The sequence below is a fragment of the Pelodiscus sinensis genome, chromosome 20 (assembly GCF_049634645.1).
Source record: "Pelodiscus sinensis isolate JC-2024 chromosome 20, ASM4963464v1, whole genome shotgun sequence".
In the NCBI taxonomy this organism is placed as follows: domain Eukaryota; kingdom Metazoa; phylum Chordata; order Testudines; family Trionychidae; genus Pelodiscus; species Pelodiscus sinensis.
The window spans coordinates 14,634,213-14,650,658 of record NC_134730.1 but is presented as its reverse complement, the minus strand read 5'-3'; the positions used below and the strand labels follow the sequence as shown (position 1 = coordinate 14,650,658).

Sequence of the window (16,446 nt, the reverse complement as noted above, 5' to 3'; positions counted from 1 at the left end):
CCATTGACTTCCCTTACTCCTCATAAGGAGCAGGACTACCGGTGCTGATGGGGGCGCCCTCTCAATTCGAATAAGCAGGTCTTTACTAAACCTGCTAAATTGAACCCCAGAAGATCGACTGCAGCAGTGTCGATCTTCCATGGAGTGTAGACATGACTCTTCGAAGAAAAAATTGCGGCTCCCGTACCTCACAACTCTCAAAATGGCCACCTTAAAAGGGCAATGCCTACTGTGCTCTTAAAAGGGCAGTGGCCGGGGCTTTTTTTTTTCCTCAACAACTTTTCCCCCCTCAGATCTTTGTGCTGTATCCACCACTATTTTGGCTCTTCGTCTGTAATGGCCCCCTGGCCTAAGATACCTGCTTGAATTTATGCACATAGCTAAGGCTCAATGACTTCTTTGGGATATAAGCACTTGATAAAAGACTGTCTTGGTTTGCCTAATTCCATTCAGAGAGGAGATCGGGGCCACTTGCAAGAGATCTATTTAGAGAGACCTCTAGGGCTGACTCTTCAACTAGTGTAAATGGGCAGTGTCACAGAAAGGACAGATGCCCTTTCATGCTACCCAAGGATCTGGCCCATGAGCTCCCACTCTACACTCCAGTCTGCATGTTTGGAACCCACCACCTGTGCAGTTGCAATGTATGAATCCTGCCTACATTTGTCCATCATCCTAAGGCCACACATGTATAGAGAAATTCCTAGAGGGGAGATTAAATACTGCACACGTGCACTACCACAAATATAGAATATCTTTAACAAGAATAAGTTAAGTTGTTCCCACCCCTAAAATAGCCCTGAGGACTTAGATCTTCCCAATCCGTATGGCTGTTTTAGGTTAACCCCTCCCCTCAGTTTTATCTTTTCAGTAAAGGTCTCAGCCAGATGGAAGTGGACGGAGACTTCGCGGGAAATGAGGAATATTAACCTGTTTCTCAGAGTTGTAATATTCAGGAGCTGGAAGGGCATAATGATGGCACACAGAGCCTGACAGGTTGTCCATCAGCTTCAGCTCTCCTTCCAGAGATTCCTGGATCAGCAGTGATATGGTATCAAACAAGTGCCTTTCCTGGGAGGGGTGCCATAAAGCATGCAGAAGGATAAGGCAAGCCAAAAAGAAAGAGAGAAAGAGAAAAAGTGAGGGAGAGAGACAGAGGAAGAGAAAAAGGACAGGGCAGGGTGGGGGGAGAGGGAGAGGTGGGAGGCGGACAGAAGAAAATCATAGTTTTTCCAAGAGAACAGCAGTAACAGATATGATGAGGAAGGAAAAAGATGAGACAGAGGAGGAAAGAGAACAGTGCAGTAATATCAGAGTCAGACGATTTCTCAGACATTACTAGAGACAGGACCAAAGCCAGATGCCCCAGAGAACTGTGGGACGTTTCAGGCTTGGGCCCATCTTCAGACATTACTCTCATCCTGAACAACCATAACTAGCTGTTCCACGTTGCAGAGGTCTGGCAGGGCCATTGTAACAGAATCCATTTGCTTGTTACTATGAACTGCTAAATGAAACTATCACTGTGGGACAACTATAAACACCTAATGGCAACAGTTTCAAACATGGTGGGGGTGGGAGTCCAAGCATTAGGTACCTAAATCCATACCTGGGCTCCACTGAAATGAAAGTGGCCACCAATTTAAGTGAGTTGGGTAAGATAAATATGGATTTAGAGTCCTAAATTCAAGCTCCCATCTTTAAAAATGTTGGCCTTTATGCATACAGCAGAAATATTACATATGATCATCTCTTGTTTTCACATACATGAAAAGTCATTGAAAAGTTGTCTCTTTGGTGCAGGGAAGAGCCAATATGTACAATGAAATGAGGACCTTCGTTACAGTCGAATGGCACGCAATACAGATAATCTAGGGAATATGCAAGCAAAGGAGCATGCTGACAACTTGACCTTGCAGGGGTGCATTCTGAGAACTGTATTCCTCTACTGCCATGTAGTTGAACACCAGATTTGTTTTGAAGATTTTGATAGGAAGGAAAGCAAATAATCACAGTTATCTCAGAATAAAACTGTTCCGAGTTTTTCACGTTATCTGTTTTGGTGGAAAGAGCAATGAAGAGAGTGTGGAAAATATATTAGAGGATGGAACAAACCTTTCCCAGAGCACTCTCCCAGAAGGGGACAGGCCAAATGAAATGTCAAAAGCTGCTCAAACAGCTGATGGTATAATTCTGATTCTTTTGTCTCTCCGCCTACTTGTTTGCTTAGGTTTCTGATCTGTGCCTATTCTGAAGATGACTGCTTGGCCATACTATCTGTAAACATTCTCTTCCCGTCTCTCTCGGTCTCACTCCCAGTAGAGGATGCAGGATAAGATCAAGGTAGGATAATCCCAGAAAAGACTGAACCAACAGACTGAAAAGATAAAGGAGAAATCCTTGCCCTCTGGGACAAGGAAGTTCTAGTATGGAGGAAAGTATGGCGTATATTCACATGCTCTCCATACAGCAGCAGGGCTGGACTGCAAATTTCTCCTTGAGGAGAATATTAGGTTACAAGATTAGCTATTGTGTTGGCCAATGTTGCCCAGATAAGGCACAATCAAGTCCATCACTTGCCCAATTATAAAATCTGCTGTATGCTATAGGTGTGGATGTGTCTGTCTGTCTATGGGGAGGAAGCAGGGGAGGTGAAGGCACATTTCTTTGTAAAGGAGCAGTAAGAAATAATTTACCAAGAAACTCTCTCATTACCCTGAACCACTTTTCCTTGTGCTGTCACAACAGCTCTGGGGTCCACCTCATGATTTAATTGTGAGAGACATTTTCTAATAGCTAAGGAATGAATGTAAGCTTCAGCAGCATTACTCTGTCTTCATTCCTAAAGATCATACATGAGTTTCTCAGCCATGAGCATACTCATTAGTTCACCTGGTAAAAAGGGCAAACAGGTGTCTTTTAATTCACTCACATGAAACTCAAGATTTTCTGTTATACATCTAAAAGGAGCTAAGCACAATGAGCCCTGGTCTACACTAGTGTGTTATTTCAAAATAACCCTCCTTTAGTTGAATTTATAACAGGACCGTCCACACGACCAAGCCCGTTATTTTGAAATAACGGGCTGCTTATTTCGAAATCTGTACTCCTGCTGTATTCCTCGGGGCACAACACTAATTTTGAAATAGTTATTTTGAAATAGCTGTAGTGTGGATGCTCCAGTGCCTCTGTTTCAAAATAACTACTCCCCAGAGTAATTTGTACTAATTACTCCCCAGTGCTTTCTAGGGCTCTAACTCAAAGTAGTGAATCATATTAACAGAGTCTGCCTTGGATTAATTTAAAGGCTTCCCCGTAGTGGGGACACACTATTTTGTTTTTGTGAAATCAGGCATTATTAAATTGAATTTAGTTATTTTGAAATAATTTCTTAGTGTAAACATGTCCCTACAGATCTTATAGCCATCTAGGCATCTGAATAGAGACTGGGCCATTCTCAGGTTTGTATAATTGTGCCTCACTAACAAAATATGGAGCAGTTTGGGTCCCCTCATGCCCAGTTCTCAGGCAGAGTTCGTTCAGAAACTGGTTCTGAGAGACTAGCAGAACTCCTTTATAGCTCACAAATATAAGCAGCACAGTACCACTAGCTACAACTCTCTGGTCCTGGGCCTGCACCATTAAAATCACCAGGAACTTTGCCATTGACTTCAGTGAGGGTAGAATCAAGCCCTCAGTGGATTTGCCTATTGTTAAAATAATCTTCTCCTGGGAGCAGAGCGGGGGTAAAGGTTAAACATAATTTATATAAAATATAAATATTATTAATCATTTAAAAGAAAAAAACTCAGCAAAGTTTTATCCCTCCTCAGCCACAAGCTGTAGTTATTAGTGTGCATCAGAAAATGTCATGTCTTGGGCCTGTCTCTGCTCTCACATCAGTTGTACACTGGTATAACTCTAGTCAATTCAATGGAGTTACTCCAGGTTTGTCCACACATGAGTGAGAGGAGGATCAGGCCCTCTAAATATTTTCCCTTACAAGCAATGCAGGAGCCCAGACAAAACCCTGGATTGGAACTTCCCCTTCCCCCCAATTTGGAGTCAGATCTGAACTTTGAGGCTTGGGCCCAGCTCTCAAACAGACACAGAGCTCTTTGCACCTGAACAGAAGTGACAATCTGGTGCGAAACTGGGTCAGGAGAGTATCACAACAGTCAGCACTTCTGTCAACAGACAGTGAGGAAGGCAGCTCCCCAATGCACTGTACACTCAGTCCTTCACGGGATTTCGTGCATATCCTCCCTCAGCAAACAGGCAGGCCAACCTGCTCTTCATCCTCCACCTGAGATTCTCACCATAGGGTAAACTAACGAGAGCTGAGAATCCACCTTGAATTGCATGGGATTGGTACATCCTTGGGGGTTCTCGGGCCTTTCTCCACCATTACCGCCTGTCCATGCAAAGAGGTCCGAGGCCGGAAGTGGGCCTGCGGTGAGAGTCTTCATTTCCATCTCCAGCTCTGCTTCCAGCTCTGCTTCCTCTTTGGCTTCCTTGTTGCTCTCTTCCAGGTGCTTCATGAGCACTGCAATCACCACATTCACCAGGACGAACTGGGCCGTCAGCACAAAGGAGACGAAGTATAAGGGCGAAATGACCGTGTTGTAACAGGTGGACTCCTGGTCACAGTCGCGCAATGTGTCCTGGGGAGAACAGTAGGGGGGGAAATGATTATGGAAGCTGAAGAAGCTCCCATTCACCACAGAGGGACTGACCCTGTGTGACGAAGGCGGCCGGTGCGGGGGGAGGAGGAATTGTATTGGCTCTGTTCTCTTTGTTATGTTGCATGTGATTTCTACTGTTCTGTAGTAACACCATGTGTGTGTGCCTCAGTTTCCTTGGGTACTGCACCAATAAATAGATGACGATGGGAATTTCAGTGCGACAGCCTCCCCCCATGGACACAATGGCTAATGCTTTCTGTAACCTAAGCCTGGGATTGGTCGGTGGTGTGACCAGATGACACCTTTCGCCCAGGAAGCAGGAGAAAGGACAGAGGTGGGGCTGGCTGCAGAGAGAGATGGGCTACTGGGTGCGTGAGTGAGTCTTGCTGAATTGGGATGCAGGGAGGGAGGTCAGGACTCTTGGCTCTGGGTCCCCGCTCCCCAGGATGCATTGTCCTGGCTGCTTCTGGTTACTGTGCGAAAAAGTCTGTGCTACGCTGTATCCATGCAGGCTAATAAACCTTTTGTTCTACCCACTGGCTGAGCGTCACATCTGGCTGCAGATGGGGGTGAAGGGCCCAAAGACTTCCCACTCCTCGGTGACACTCTGCCATCTGATCGCTCGGCACTCTAGCATCAGACCCACATGGATTACCTCTCTATGAGCACATGCAGGTGATTTTCAGTCCATCTAGAATGGCAAACTAACCCTCGGCCAAAGCTCAGTGCATGGAATCAGGTGCATAAGGTGAGAACACTGGAAGGGAACATTCTGTGCACACAGGCTCAAAGAAAACACTAATTATTCCCAGTGCATCCCAACAGGCGGCACCTATCTGCTCCTTTGCACTGTCAGAGCTTAGCCAAGATGCTCCATTCCGAAAGGCCACTTTGTAAGGTTAAAGTGCAACTATTTTAACAGACGCAGGCAACGTTGTTTTATTTGTTCCATGTACAAAACACGTTACTTAATTGAATTGGGTTCTTGCCCTCCTTGTCCTCAAGCCACCACCTTGGGAAAAGCCTGGGAACTTACAATGCATCTGAAGGCCAGCAAACCCAAGTGTTGTCAGGCAAGAGGGAAAAAAAGAATTGCTTTGAGAAAATGTGCAGGCCCCGAATCAACAAGTCCAGGGACTGTCACAGCTTGAATGCCCCAACTGATCCCTGTCATTGATTGGGAACAGAGAGACAGCTTTTGTAAGATTAGAAATCATCATCAATATTCATTCTCCAGGGATCTCTTACCTTCATTATCCCATTCCAGTTGTCTCCTGTTGAGACCCGGAAGAGAGTTAAAAAGGCCATCCCAAAGTTTCTAAAAGTGGCGTGCCGCCCTAGCCCCTCGCAGTGGTGAGTCTCATCGCATTCTGTGTGATCAACCAGAAGAATCCCACTTAGACATGAGCTTTTGCACATCCCCTCCCCGCATCGCAACAGCTGTTTCCTTCTGCTCCCTGCAACGTTAGGAATGGGGAGAACTTACCAAGGTCGCCAAAGAGCTCCACTCCAAGAGCTGCAAATATGAAAAACAACAACATGAAGAGAAGACCCAGATTGCCCACCTGAAAAGAGAGAGAGAAAGAGGGAGGGAGGAACAATGTTAATTAATTTGTTTTCCAGACCTGCCTCTCACCGTTACAAAACCGAAACCGCCTGAGGGAAGATACAACCTGGGATAACTTCTGAGATGGATCTTCTAAAGGGAAATGCAATTTCCTAATGACCATATAGAGCAAAACAAGGGGGATGGGTCATGAGCAGCCTTCTGCAATAAGCATTTCCCTCTGGTCCTGATGAGATTTTTCTGCTAAGGCAATGAGTTACCTGAGGCAGTGCTTGCATGACCGTATCCAGCAGGGCTCTCATCCCTACAGCCATCTTCAGCAACTTTAACACTGCAGAAAAGTGATAGGTTCGTAACGTTACTGCAGCAGCGTGAGAGCGGAGACACAGATTTTAGAGCTGGACAGAACCCGCAAGCATGAAATCACATCAAGCGCTCCCCATTAGTAATTAAAGTTCAAGGCCTTGTTACAGAGCCCTGGGTTGTCCAGATGCTGTTAGAATCCTGTGACTAGCAGCATCATGTATCTTGGAGCTTTTGTGTAAGAATCACCATTCTCTCTCCCTCTGAATTGGGTAATGTTGGCACAATGCTAGGAATGTAAGAATGACCTTTTCTCCTGACAGCCTCTTCTACTGAGTGTAGTAAACAGGTTTAGAAAGGTCAATGCAACCAGATGTACATTCCTTTAGATTTCTGCTTACAGCTAAACAATTATGAAGCCAAATTCATGCCATTGACTTCAGTGGAGCTTATCCCAGGGATGAAATTTGCCCCCTTAAAGCTCTCTCCCATGTGGGTCTTGAATCCAGTACTAAATATACAACCAATATTCCCTCTAATTTTTCCCCATTTGTGTGTGGAATAAATTTTATGTGCACCAAGGCATGTGTGAATGTGCACCACTAGGAGAAACAAAAGGCCTACGTATGGGCACTCTGTTAATCAGCTGGGCAGCATCCAAATCTCTCCTGAGTGGCTGCACAAGTGCACAGCTAGGGAACACTGTATTGTATACAATCCTGTGAATATCTTTTCCTGAGTTACCACACTTCGAACTTTCCCCACCCCCCAGCTTGGCTTAGGCTAACTACTTTCCTAGGGTTACACATGCCTGCCTTCATGTTTGATTTACGTAGGCATTGATTTGCCAGGTGGAAACTGCATATGCTTTTCCTTTTGAAATATACCTAACATGCAGGAAATATGCCCCTCTTCTGAGATTCCCTTTCTGGCTTCAACTACATTTCATCCACTTCCATTCTTTCTTTGTTCCAGTTAGAATAATAACCATACGTAATAACTTGGCATGACAATAATGCCCTCCTTGAAGCTCTCAAAGCACTACATTTAGGGCCTGATTTCCAAAGATGCCAGCTTACACCGATATCAGCTGGGACTCCAGCACTTCAGAAAATTAGACTCTAAATAAGTAAGCCTCACAAACGTGGTAGGTATCATCATTATCATCATCATCATCATCATCAATGTCATTTCTAGGGTACATATGGATACAAAGCACATTCTCTCACACAATGAGAAGAGGTAACATAGCAAGGGAAATTAAATTTATTAACTACCTGGTATATTTTTTTTAATTGGTCATAAACTCTCTAGTGTGTGACTGTGTTGTGACCTGAGACCCAGATACCTGAGGTAGACCTGATTTCAGTAACATGCCACATTTTGCTTTTCGAGGTCCACCCATCCATGAAATGCACAGTGGATTCTCTTTCCTAAGACGACCTAGATCTGCCAGTGCTCTTGAGAAATACGTGGCCAGCTGGCTCAGCTCTTTGGCTCTTCTGGAATGTTTCCCCCTCTTTTGTTCCTTCAATTGTGTACAGTTTGTGGAAGCCAGAACAAAGCGCACAATGATGGCACACAGCTCTTTCCCAATCACGTCACAGGCAGAATGAACAGAAATGATTTTCACATTGTATCGGTCTTACCTCGAGCAATCCTCAGCACCCTCATTATCCGGATAATGGTGGGGTTAATGGGCAGGGATGCGTTCACCTCAATCTCTTCCAATGTGATGCCCATGATAGACAGCAGCACAATCGCCAGGTCTAATTGGTTCCATCTGAAGACAATACAAATCATGTCTATTAAGATATCCGCAGTGGGCGTTTGTTTGTTGTAAACAAATTCCAGTCGTTTTAGTGGCTCTATGGCTCAAAGAAGTGACTTTTGAAACTTTTTTGAGGGATTGTACAAATCTGTTATTTTTAGATGATGGGATCAGCCAACTCCAAACTAAATACAAATCCATGACTGGTCGTATGCCCAGGATAATCCAGACATTTGACTAAATCCTGTAACCTCAATTCAGCCTTTTGTCAGGCAAAACTCTCACTGAACACTCAATACGCGTTTTGCCCAAGTAAAACCTGCAGGATTTGATCCAATGTCCAGTCACTGTAAACATGGTGAAAGGCACTCTAGAAAGACTTAAATTAGATCAATAGAAAAGAAGGATCTTAATAGTGATGTCAGAAGCACCAAGATGTTGGGGTGGAATGATTTTCTCTAGGAAAGAAGTCTGGCATCACACCAATGTTTTTGACATTTGACTTGAGGAAGATGAAAAATGTGAGGTCAGGTATGAGCAGGTATTTGCTTTATATCTGAGGGTATCCACATCTCTGGATGTGAGTGCAGATATCCAGGACTCATTTTTGTGGATATGGATTTGGTTGTGGAAATAAATTTTGTCTCCACCCAGGTACAATGGGAAGCCAACATTAAATGTATAAAGATCTTAACTCAGTTAGGCTAGGTTTACACAGCAGCGTTATTTCGAAATAACTGATGTTATTCTGAAATAACAAAGTCCGCATCTACACAGCAAGCAATTATTTCAACATAATGTTGAAATAATGTTGAGTTGGAGGACTTCTTACTCCAACTCCTATAACTCTGACTTCCCTTACTCCTTGTAAAATGAGAGGAAGAATGCTCTAATTTGGACTTCCTGCTGTGTAGACTGTGCCAAAAGCCGAAATAAGCTATTTCAACTTAAGCTACGCAATTGATGTAGCTCAAGTTGCGTAGCTTGTTTCGGCTTTAGCCATACTGTGTAGACGTGTTCTTACAGCTCATCATCAACCAATAGAGGTAATGTCTGCTGTTCCTCCTGGTCTGTTGATCTCACCAGGACAGCTCTAGCCAGTCCACAATGGGAAGAAATGCGAGTCATGCCAGCTGTCTTGGTAAAGGGAGAGTTCATTTCATGTTACAACAAGAACATGGGGTTAGGGTTAGACAGTTCCCAAGGAAGACTCAAGACCAAAATCACAAGTGATGTAAGATACATATCAGGCACAAATATGTTAGCAAGAGAGTGTAGCTGTGTGACGTAGTGGGGGTACTTGCTGGGATGTGGTGACCCCTGCTGTCTGGAGCAAGACCCAGCAGGGAAAGCCTCACTAGGCAGAGGTAATGCCAAACTGGTTGAACCAGTGGCCAGACACCCCCCATGGAGAGGAACAAAGGAAGGTGGAATGCTGCCCTGGCTGGGGGGCAGGGCTGGAAGAAAGTTAGTTAGTTCCGGTCTGGAAGGCAGGGAATAAGGAGCTGGGGAGGGGGCTGGGACTCCCCTATCTCAAGGGGGGGCACTGAGGCCTCTTAGCCCCAGTTCCTGTAACCAGATTACATCTGTGCTGCGCTGTGCTGGAGGAGCAATAAACCACCCTCAATTCCACCGGCTGGTGCAGTCTGTTTGTGCCATTTCGGGGTGCAGGAGACGGGGAACCCCCAGCGCGCTGTCACAAGCTGTACACCAAGCAATAGTTTGCTCTGATTTGCTGTTCAGTGCTGTGTAATAAAAAAGCCCCTCCTTGTTTTCTCTAGGGAAAGGGCCTGATTCTGCTCCAGCACAAATCAAGAGAAGCTCCACTGAGGTCCTTGATGTTACACTGGGATCATAAGAGTGGGAAAAAACAACCAGCTCTGCCCTGTACAAGTTGTACTCATTCCGCACAGCCACTGAATGCCAGTTACACTTTTTCCTCCCACTTGTCCATGGATTCTCCGGATCCGCTTCTCCTCTTACAGCAAAGGAAGTGAGAGTGGCAAGTGGCTGAAGCTGCCCTGGTGTGAAATGGAGATCGGCGAGAAGAGCATCGGGGTCCCAATGTGCAGCTTTCCCCACTTCCTTGCATCACCCCTGCATTTGGCCCGTCCTCTATTGAGATCCTGTTGCAGTCACAGACGTGCAGGATTTAATCTCTGTTACCTGTCTTGGAAGAACCGGCGAAACCCAAAGGCAATCAGCTTGAAAACAGATTCCAAGACAAAGATGACAGTGAAGATGTAATTGCAAATCTTCAGTGCTTCATCAAGAACCTGGAACAGAGATAAAAAATGGAGATGAGCGGCTGACTTTGTGGGACAGGTTTGCTGCCATCCTGTTTTCACCGGAATGATGCACCGAATAAGAAATAAAATGACCCACAAATGTCTTTTTTCCTGCTCGCTTTAGTCCCAGGAGGAACTAGCAAGGAGAAGCCTCTGCCTTTAGGCAAGTGCAGAGACTAATGGTGCACAACCCCTGCACAATCCACCCTGGTGCAGAGAGCCTGCACCAAGCCTAGGCACTACTCAAGTCCCTCTTGAGACTGCTTGAAGCTAGGAACAATGGAGTCTGAAAAACATTTAGGGACCATTTACATGAGAGTAAGTCATCAAGCAACTGCTGCATCCCCAGCCTCCGTTGTGCTAAGGACTTGTGTGCTAGTGTAATGGCAATGGGCAGAATTGAACTTGGGCCCTCTGGAGTTTAGGGCATAAGCCTCTATTGCATGAGCTAAAAGCCAGCTGGCACTCAGCTCAGGCTATAGCAGACTCGTTATTCTCTTTGTAAGTGGTCTCGGTGCTACTAGATGGGACAGTGAAGGATACCCAGAAGGTGTGTGGCGCTACGTCTAGACTCCATTGCTTTTCTGGGATACCAGAGGTGTCTGGAAAAGCAATGCCGCATCCAAATAATGCGTCCGCTTTTCCGAAAAATGTTTTGAAAAAGCGGACACTCTTTCACCATCCCTGTAAACCTTGTTCTACGAGGCATAAGGGATATGTCAAAAGAGCACTTTTTCCCCTGAAATTTGGCACCGTGTATATGCACCAAATTTTGGAAAAGCCTCTTTCAAAAGTAAATCGGAAGAAGATACGCAATTTGCAGTATGCAAATTGCGTATATTTTTCCAATTTAACACTGCAGTCTAGACGTAACCTGGGCTACACTAATACAGTGTATGTTTGAGGCACTTTGTACCATATCTGCCCTCTAGCACCAGCGTGTGTGAGCCACGCTCTGGCTGGAGGTTCGTACAAACCCTGGTAGAAGCTCCAGGAAAGTCACCATGAAGCTAGTTCTTCAACTTGAGCTCACAGAAAGGCATGCGATAAGGATAAAGCCTGGGTGGAAGCCTTTTTTGGGTTGGGGGTCGCTGACCCACAGAAAAATCAGTCAGGGGTGAGAAGCCAATGAGAAGCAAATAAAAGTGAGAAGCAAATAAAAAAATCCCTCACTAACGTGGTCCCTGAGTAAGAAGGAGAAAGGCTCCCCGCATTCCCTTTGCACACCAGAGCCAACTTAGGCTCAGGCTAGTAGATTTTGTGTGCTCCAGCTCCACAAGTGGGTTATAGGGGAGGGAGGCTGGAATACCCATGTGGGCTCCCCAATGCTCCGGGGCGGGGGAGCGTTGAGACTCGGGGGTCAGACCCAGGCAAGCTGGGAGCTGTATCCAGCCCCTAAGCCTGAGGTTCCCCACCTCTGGGATAAATCATAAGACAGCATTGAATCCCCTACTTCTTTCCCCTCACAACCTTGCCCCTAATCATAAGTGTCCTACTGGCACTGATCGCTAACTAACAGTAGAGGTGGTATTATTCTGAAGGTCATGCTGGCAAAAGGGCAGCAGTAATAGTATCTTGGCGTTCCTGTGTAAGCAACGTGAACCATATTTCTCAATGCTGAAAGCTACAGCAGTACTAGCTAGGCATGGGACAGTAGGAGGTGATGTGGGAGAGATTTTACAGAGATCCCCGGCCCGGGATGGGAAAGATCGTGTCATTAAAGTTCAAGAACAAAGCTGTAGGTGAGGTAATGGCATCCCGTGGTTTAGTGATAAGTAATAGGAAAGGGGAGACTAGATTTGGATTCGTTCTCAAGGGGGCACATAAAGCCACATGAGTCACGGCAGATCTTTGATTATCCAGTCCCTGTCAAAGATGTTTTGCAAGCTAGTGCCATGACTGTGAACCATCCCTGGGTAAAGACCTTTCTCCCACATCGTGCCCCTCTCCTGGGGCTGAGCACTGCCATAGTTCTACAGCCCTATGACTCTGTGGGGCTGTGGTGCCCATGAGTGCCATCTTCCTGAATCTAACTGGTCAACAAGGATTGTCCACGTCCCGTGCCGTCACGGGTCCCTTGAGAACATGCAAAGCAGAGCTAGCTTCCCTGCTGATGCAGAGTGTACCTGCTTCAAAGGCAGCCAATGTGCTTCCCAGGAGGCGTTTCTAATGCCCCTCAGTACTAACCCTCACCCGTCCCAACTACAGACTGTGGCTTCATGGCTCAGTTGACCCCAAACTTCAATCCAGAGCAACCCCTTTGCCCGTCCCTGAAATGCAGCCCTCCTTGGGGAAGCAAGCTGCCCCCACTCTTAAACAGTTCTCTGCAGAAGAGTTTAATTCTGCCAGCCAAAACTGCCCTGGTAGAATGGAACTTGCCAGTGCAGAATGTGACCAACAGCTGTTCAAACTGCTTATGCCTCTATCCATCCTGCAACACAGCCGGCAAAGTGGCCATTATCCAGCAGCGACATGAACTAGATTTTGACTGGTGTTCTTTTGACAAAATCCCTTCTCCATGTCCCCTTCCCAACCCTGTTCACCATCCTGGTGAATTATGATGTTGGATATAAAGCTCTTCAGAACACTTATCTGTTTAAATCCAATCTGGAATCTGATTTATTATCCTGGAGATGTTTAACCACCCCGGCACTGATTCAGCAAAGTGCAGAAGCACATGCATGACTTTAATCAGGCAAGTAATCCCATTCACTGCCGTATGACTATTCTCATTCTTACATTATTATGTACATGTAGGACAATGGAGCCTTAGATAAAGAATTTTACTTTCCTTAAGGGAAAAATATGACTAATGCTTTTATAATACAAGTGAGTGTCACCGTGAAATGACTGTAATAAGCACAGGCCCTAGAGTAATTCTAATGCAAGCTCCTTAGCTAATGACTGATTTAATCAGAAAGTGACTGAATCATGTCATGTGCTTCCCAGCGTAGTTAAAGGTGACCTGCAAAGGAAAAGGAAATTTGGCCTGTGCCTTTTATTTTTTGGCTAGTTTATGATGATCTGGGTATATTGTCTTTTTTTCCTCTTTGTTTATTATTTACATTAGACATGCAGGCCTTGTCTAGCCTGAAAGAATATTTCACCCTTATTGTGATTTGCATTTATTCATTTTGAAAGGAACTAATAAAAATAAGTACAATTTATACAGCAGCAGCACCATTTCCATCTCATTCTTCAGAGCAAGATACTCAGCTTCCCAGGACAGGTTGTTCTTATTATTATCGGAATGGGCCCAAGATACAGGAGCATGGCACTTAATAGATTAAGAGTCTGATTTTCAGAAAGGCAGGGCAGCAGTAACTCAAACTGAAGTCAATGGTAGTCAGTACCTTTGAAAATCAGGCACTACATGCATCTGTTTGCTGAAGGTACTGAGTAGGCATCAAGGCAAATCTTCCATTGGCCATGTTTCCACCAGGAGAGAAGATGCATTTTTAATAAGTCTTTGTTATGCTGTTAAAATCCCAGCATAGGCAAGCTGGTTGTAGGTATAACTCGTGTATGTTCAAACACACCGCTTTTCTAGTGCAGACATGAGCAGTGGGGGATTTGCACAAGTAAAGATTTCAGATGTTGACCCAGAAAGATTGCAGTCTTCTTGCTAACCGTTACTATGGAAACGCTTCGTCAAAGAGAAGATTTAAAAAGAAATTACTGGCAACTGGCTAGAGGAATTTTCATCCAAACTTTTCCCATAAAGGTACTGTTTTTTTAAAAAAGTGTTCTTAAGAGTATTTATAAAGGGTGAATAAAAATGGGGAAGCTGAAGTTTAGAGAGAACTTTTTTATCAGCTCCAGTAACAACAGCAGGGGTACACAGGCTAGAGTCACGCGCCTGAGTTCCTGGGCGAATATTCAAGCATCTGTCCCAATCCATTGCCCGTACTGCCAAACAGCTTTACTGCTGTTGTTACTTGAGCTAGTTTTCATCTACCTCTCAATCAAAGCTAGCCTGAGCATGTCTACAAGTCCTACCACTGGACAGTCATATAGACCTACCCTAAGTGATTAGTGAAGGGGTCAAGCAGCAAAACTGGGAATAGAGTCCAGAATTTCCAATTCCCACTCCTCTGCTCTAACCTCTCACTGGCTAAGACCAACTCTACACAGGGGCGGCCCATATAGGCTGACTCGACCGTTGCCTGGGGGGGCCTTCTACGGCGCCCGATGATGACGTCACAGGATGCCCAGGGTGCCCGATGATGATGTCACTCCATTTACGTCCATGCAGGCGGGAGCACAGATCGTGTGTTCCGCCTGGGGCGCCAGCTGTGGCAGCTCGCCTCGGGCCGCTCCTGACTCTACACTCACCCCAAGATCGACGCTCCATAGATTGATCTTCCAGGGGTTGATTTAGCAGGTCTAGTAAGGACACACTAAATCAGCTGCTGATGGTGCCCCCATTGACCTTGGTACTCCACAGGGTTTCAAAGAATAAGGAAAGTTGAAGGGAGAGTTTCTCCCGTCAACCTCCTGCAATGGGAATGCCACAGAAACTCAATGTAAGGTATTTTGACTTGAACTACGCTATTCTCATAGCTGGAGTTACGGAACTTAGGTCAACTTTCTTACATAGTGTGGACCTGGTTGAAGGCACCTTGATCTGCACCAGCCCAATGCTGATCATGCAAAACCATCCAAATAACTTCTGTAAAACTAAACCAGCCTAAGGATGTTAAATATCAGTTAACTGAATAGTTGATTAACCTCATGAATTCTTATTGGTTACTCAACTATTCTATAGTCCCCAGGGGCGAGGCCAAGCAGCCAGTGTGCTCCAGCCCCACTCCTAAGGAGCCCCCTGCCACTCTGTGCTGCTGCCTCCATATCAGAGGCAGCAGTGCAGGTTGCCAGGTGGTAGCTGGTCCACAAGGGGAGCCAGTTGAAAAACCAGTCCTTGTCCAGGGTGTGGAGGGGGGTTGAGCTCCTGGACCCAGCAGAAACTGGAACTGAGCTGGGCCGCCTGCCCACTGGATCCTAATACACTTTAAATGTAGAGCCACAATGGGGTAAGTCCTGGACTCAGCACAAGCCAGAACTGAGCTGGGCTCTTGGCCAGCCTGTTCACAAATTTACTGGTGATGGAAAGGGGGGAAATGTGTGTAGTCTATAGCATTAACCTATAAGCTTTTGCTTATCGATTAATTAGTTAATTGACTACACTATTACATCCCCAAACCAGCCCTGGCCCTGCTCATCTCTAGCATTTAGTGAAAGCTGAGACCACTTCTTTTCACTACTCCATCACTGGCAATCACCTACTTCCTTGTCTCCCAGTACCTTTGGCTGCTGGTAGTGCTCCATGGCCATGGTGATCACATTGAGGCCAATCACTCCCGTGATGAACAAATCCAGGTAATGGCTCGTGCACATCTGGTGGATCAGGAGGCGGAAGCGAGAGTAATCGGAATAGTAGGGTTTACACTGTGCTTCTGAAAAGGGGGTCGGGAAGAGGGGAGAGGCAGATCAGCTCATTACTCTGTGTCTCTTAAACGTGAGTTCACCTTCCCTTTCCAACCTCCAAAATTGATGCTTTCCACATAGATTGCAATAAGGCTTTGCTTTTTTTCCCCTTGGGAGGTATGTTATCAGCCTTAATATGTAGCAAGGATACTAACAACATGGATCCATTTAAACATCTCTAATGTAACATGCATGATACTCAGCCTTTCAATGCTAGGGATGAGGTGAGTATAGTTGGGGACTACGGAGGGTTCCAGGAACTGTTTTGTTGTTAAGAAATGAAAGATCCCAACTCTTTTTTAACCTGCTAGGGAAACGAAAGGAGCAAATAGAGAAAAGCAGTAT

General features: G+C 45.5%; 1 protein-coding gene across 6 annotated transcripts in view; it reads right to left on the bottom strand.

The window, feature by feature from the left end:
- Window positions 1-16,446, bottom strand: part of CACNA1G (calcium voltage-gated channel subunit alpha1 G) — a 332,806-nt gene that overhangs the window by 19,673 nt on the left and 296,687 nt on the right. For 3 of the 6 annotated variants that reach the window (XM_075903781.1, XM_075903780.1, XM_075903783.1), the window contains 8 exons: window positions 15,919-16,070; window positions 10,493-10,602; window positions 8,205-8,338; window positions 6,513-6,583; window positions 6,172-6,250; window positions 5,934-6,055; window positions 4,320-4,664; window positions 931-1,071 (listed from right to left, as the gene is read on the bottom strand). In XM_075903781.1, coding sequence (XP_075759896.1) covers window positions 931-1,071; window positions 4,320-4,664; window positions 5,934-6,055; window positions 6,172-6,250; window positions 6,513-6,583; window positions 8,205-8,338; window positions 10,493-10,602; window positions 15,919-16,070 — 1,154 coding nt within the window. The remainder of the gene's footprint in view (window positions 1-930; window positions 1,072-4,319; window positions 4,665-5,933; window positions 6,056-6,171; window positions 6,251-6,512; window positions 6,584-8,204; window positions 8,339-10,492; window positions 10,603-15,918; window positions 16,071-16,446) is intronic. The other 3 variants (XM_075903782.1, XM_075903786.1, XM_075903784.1) reach the window with 3 other exon arrangements.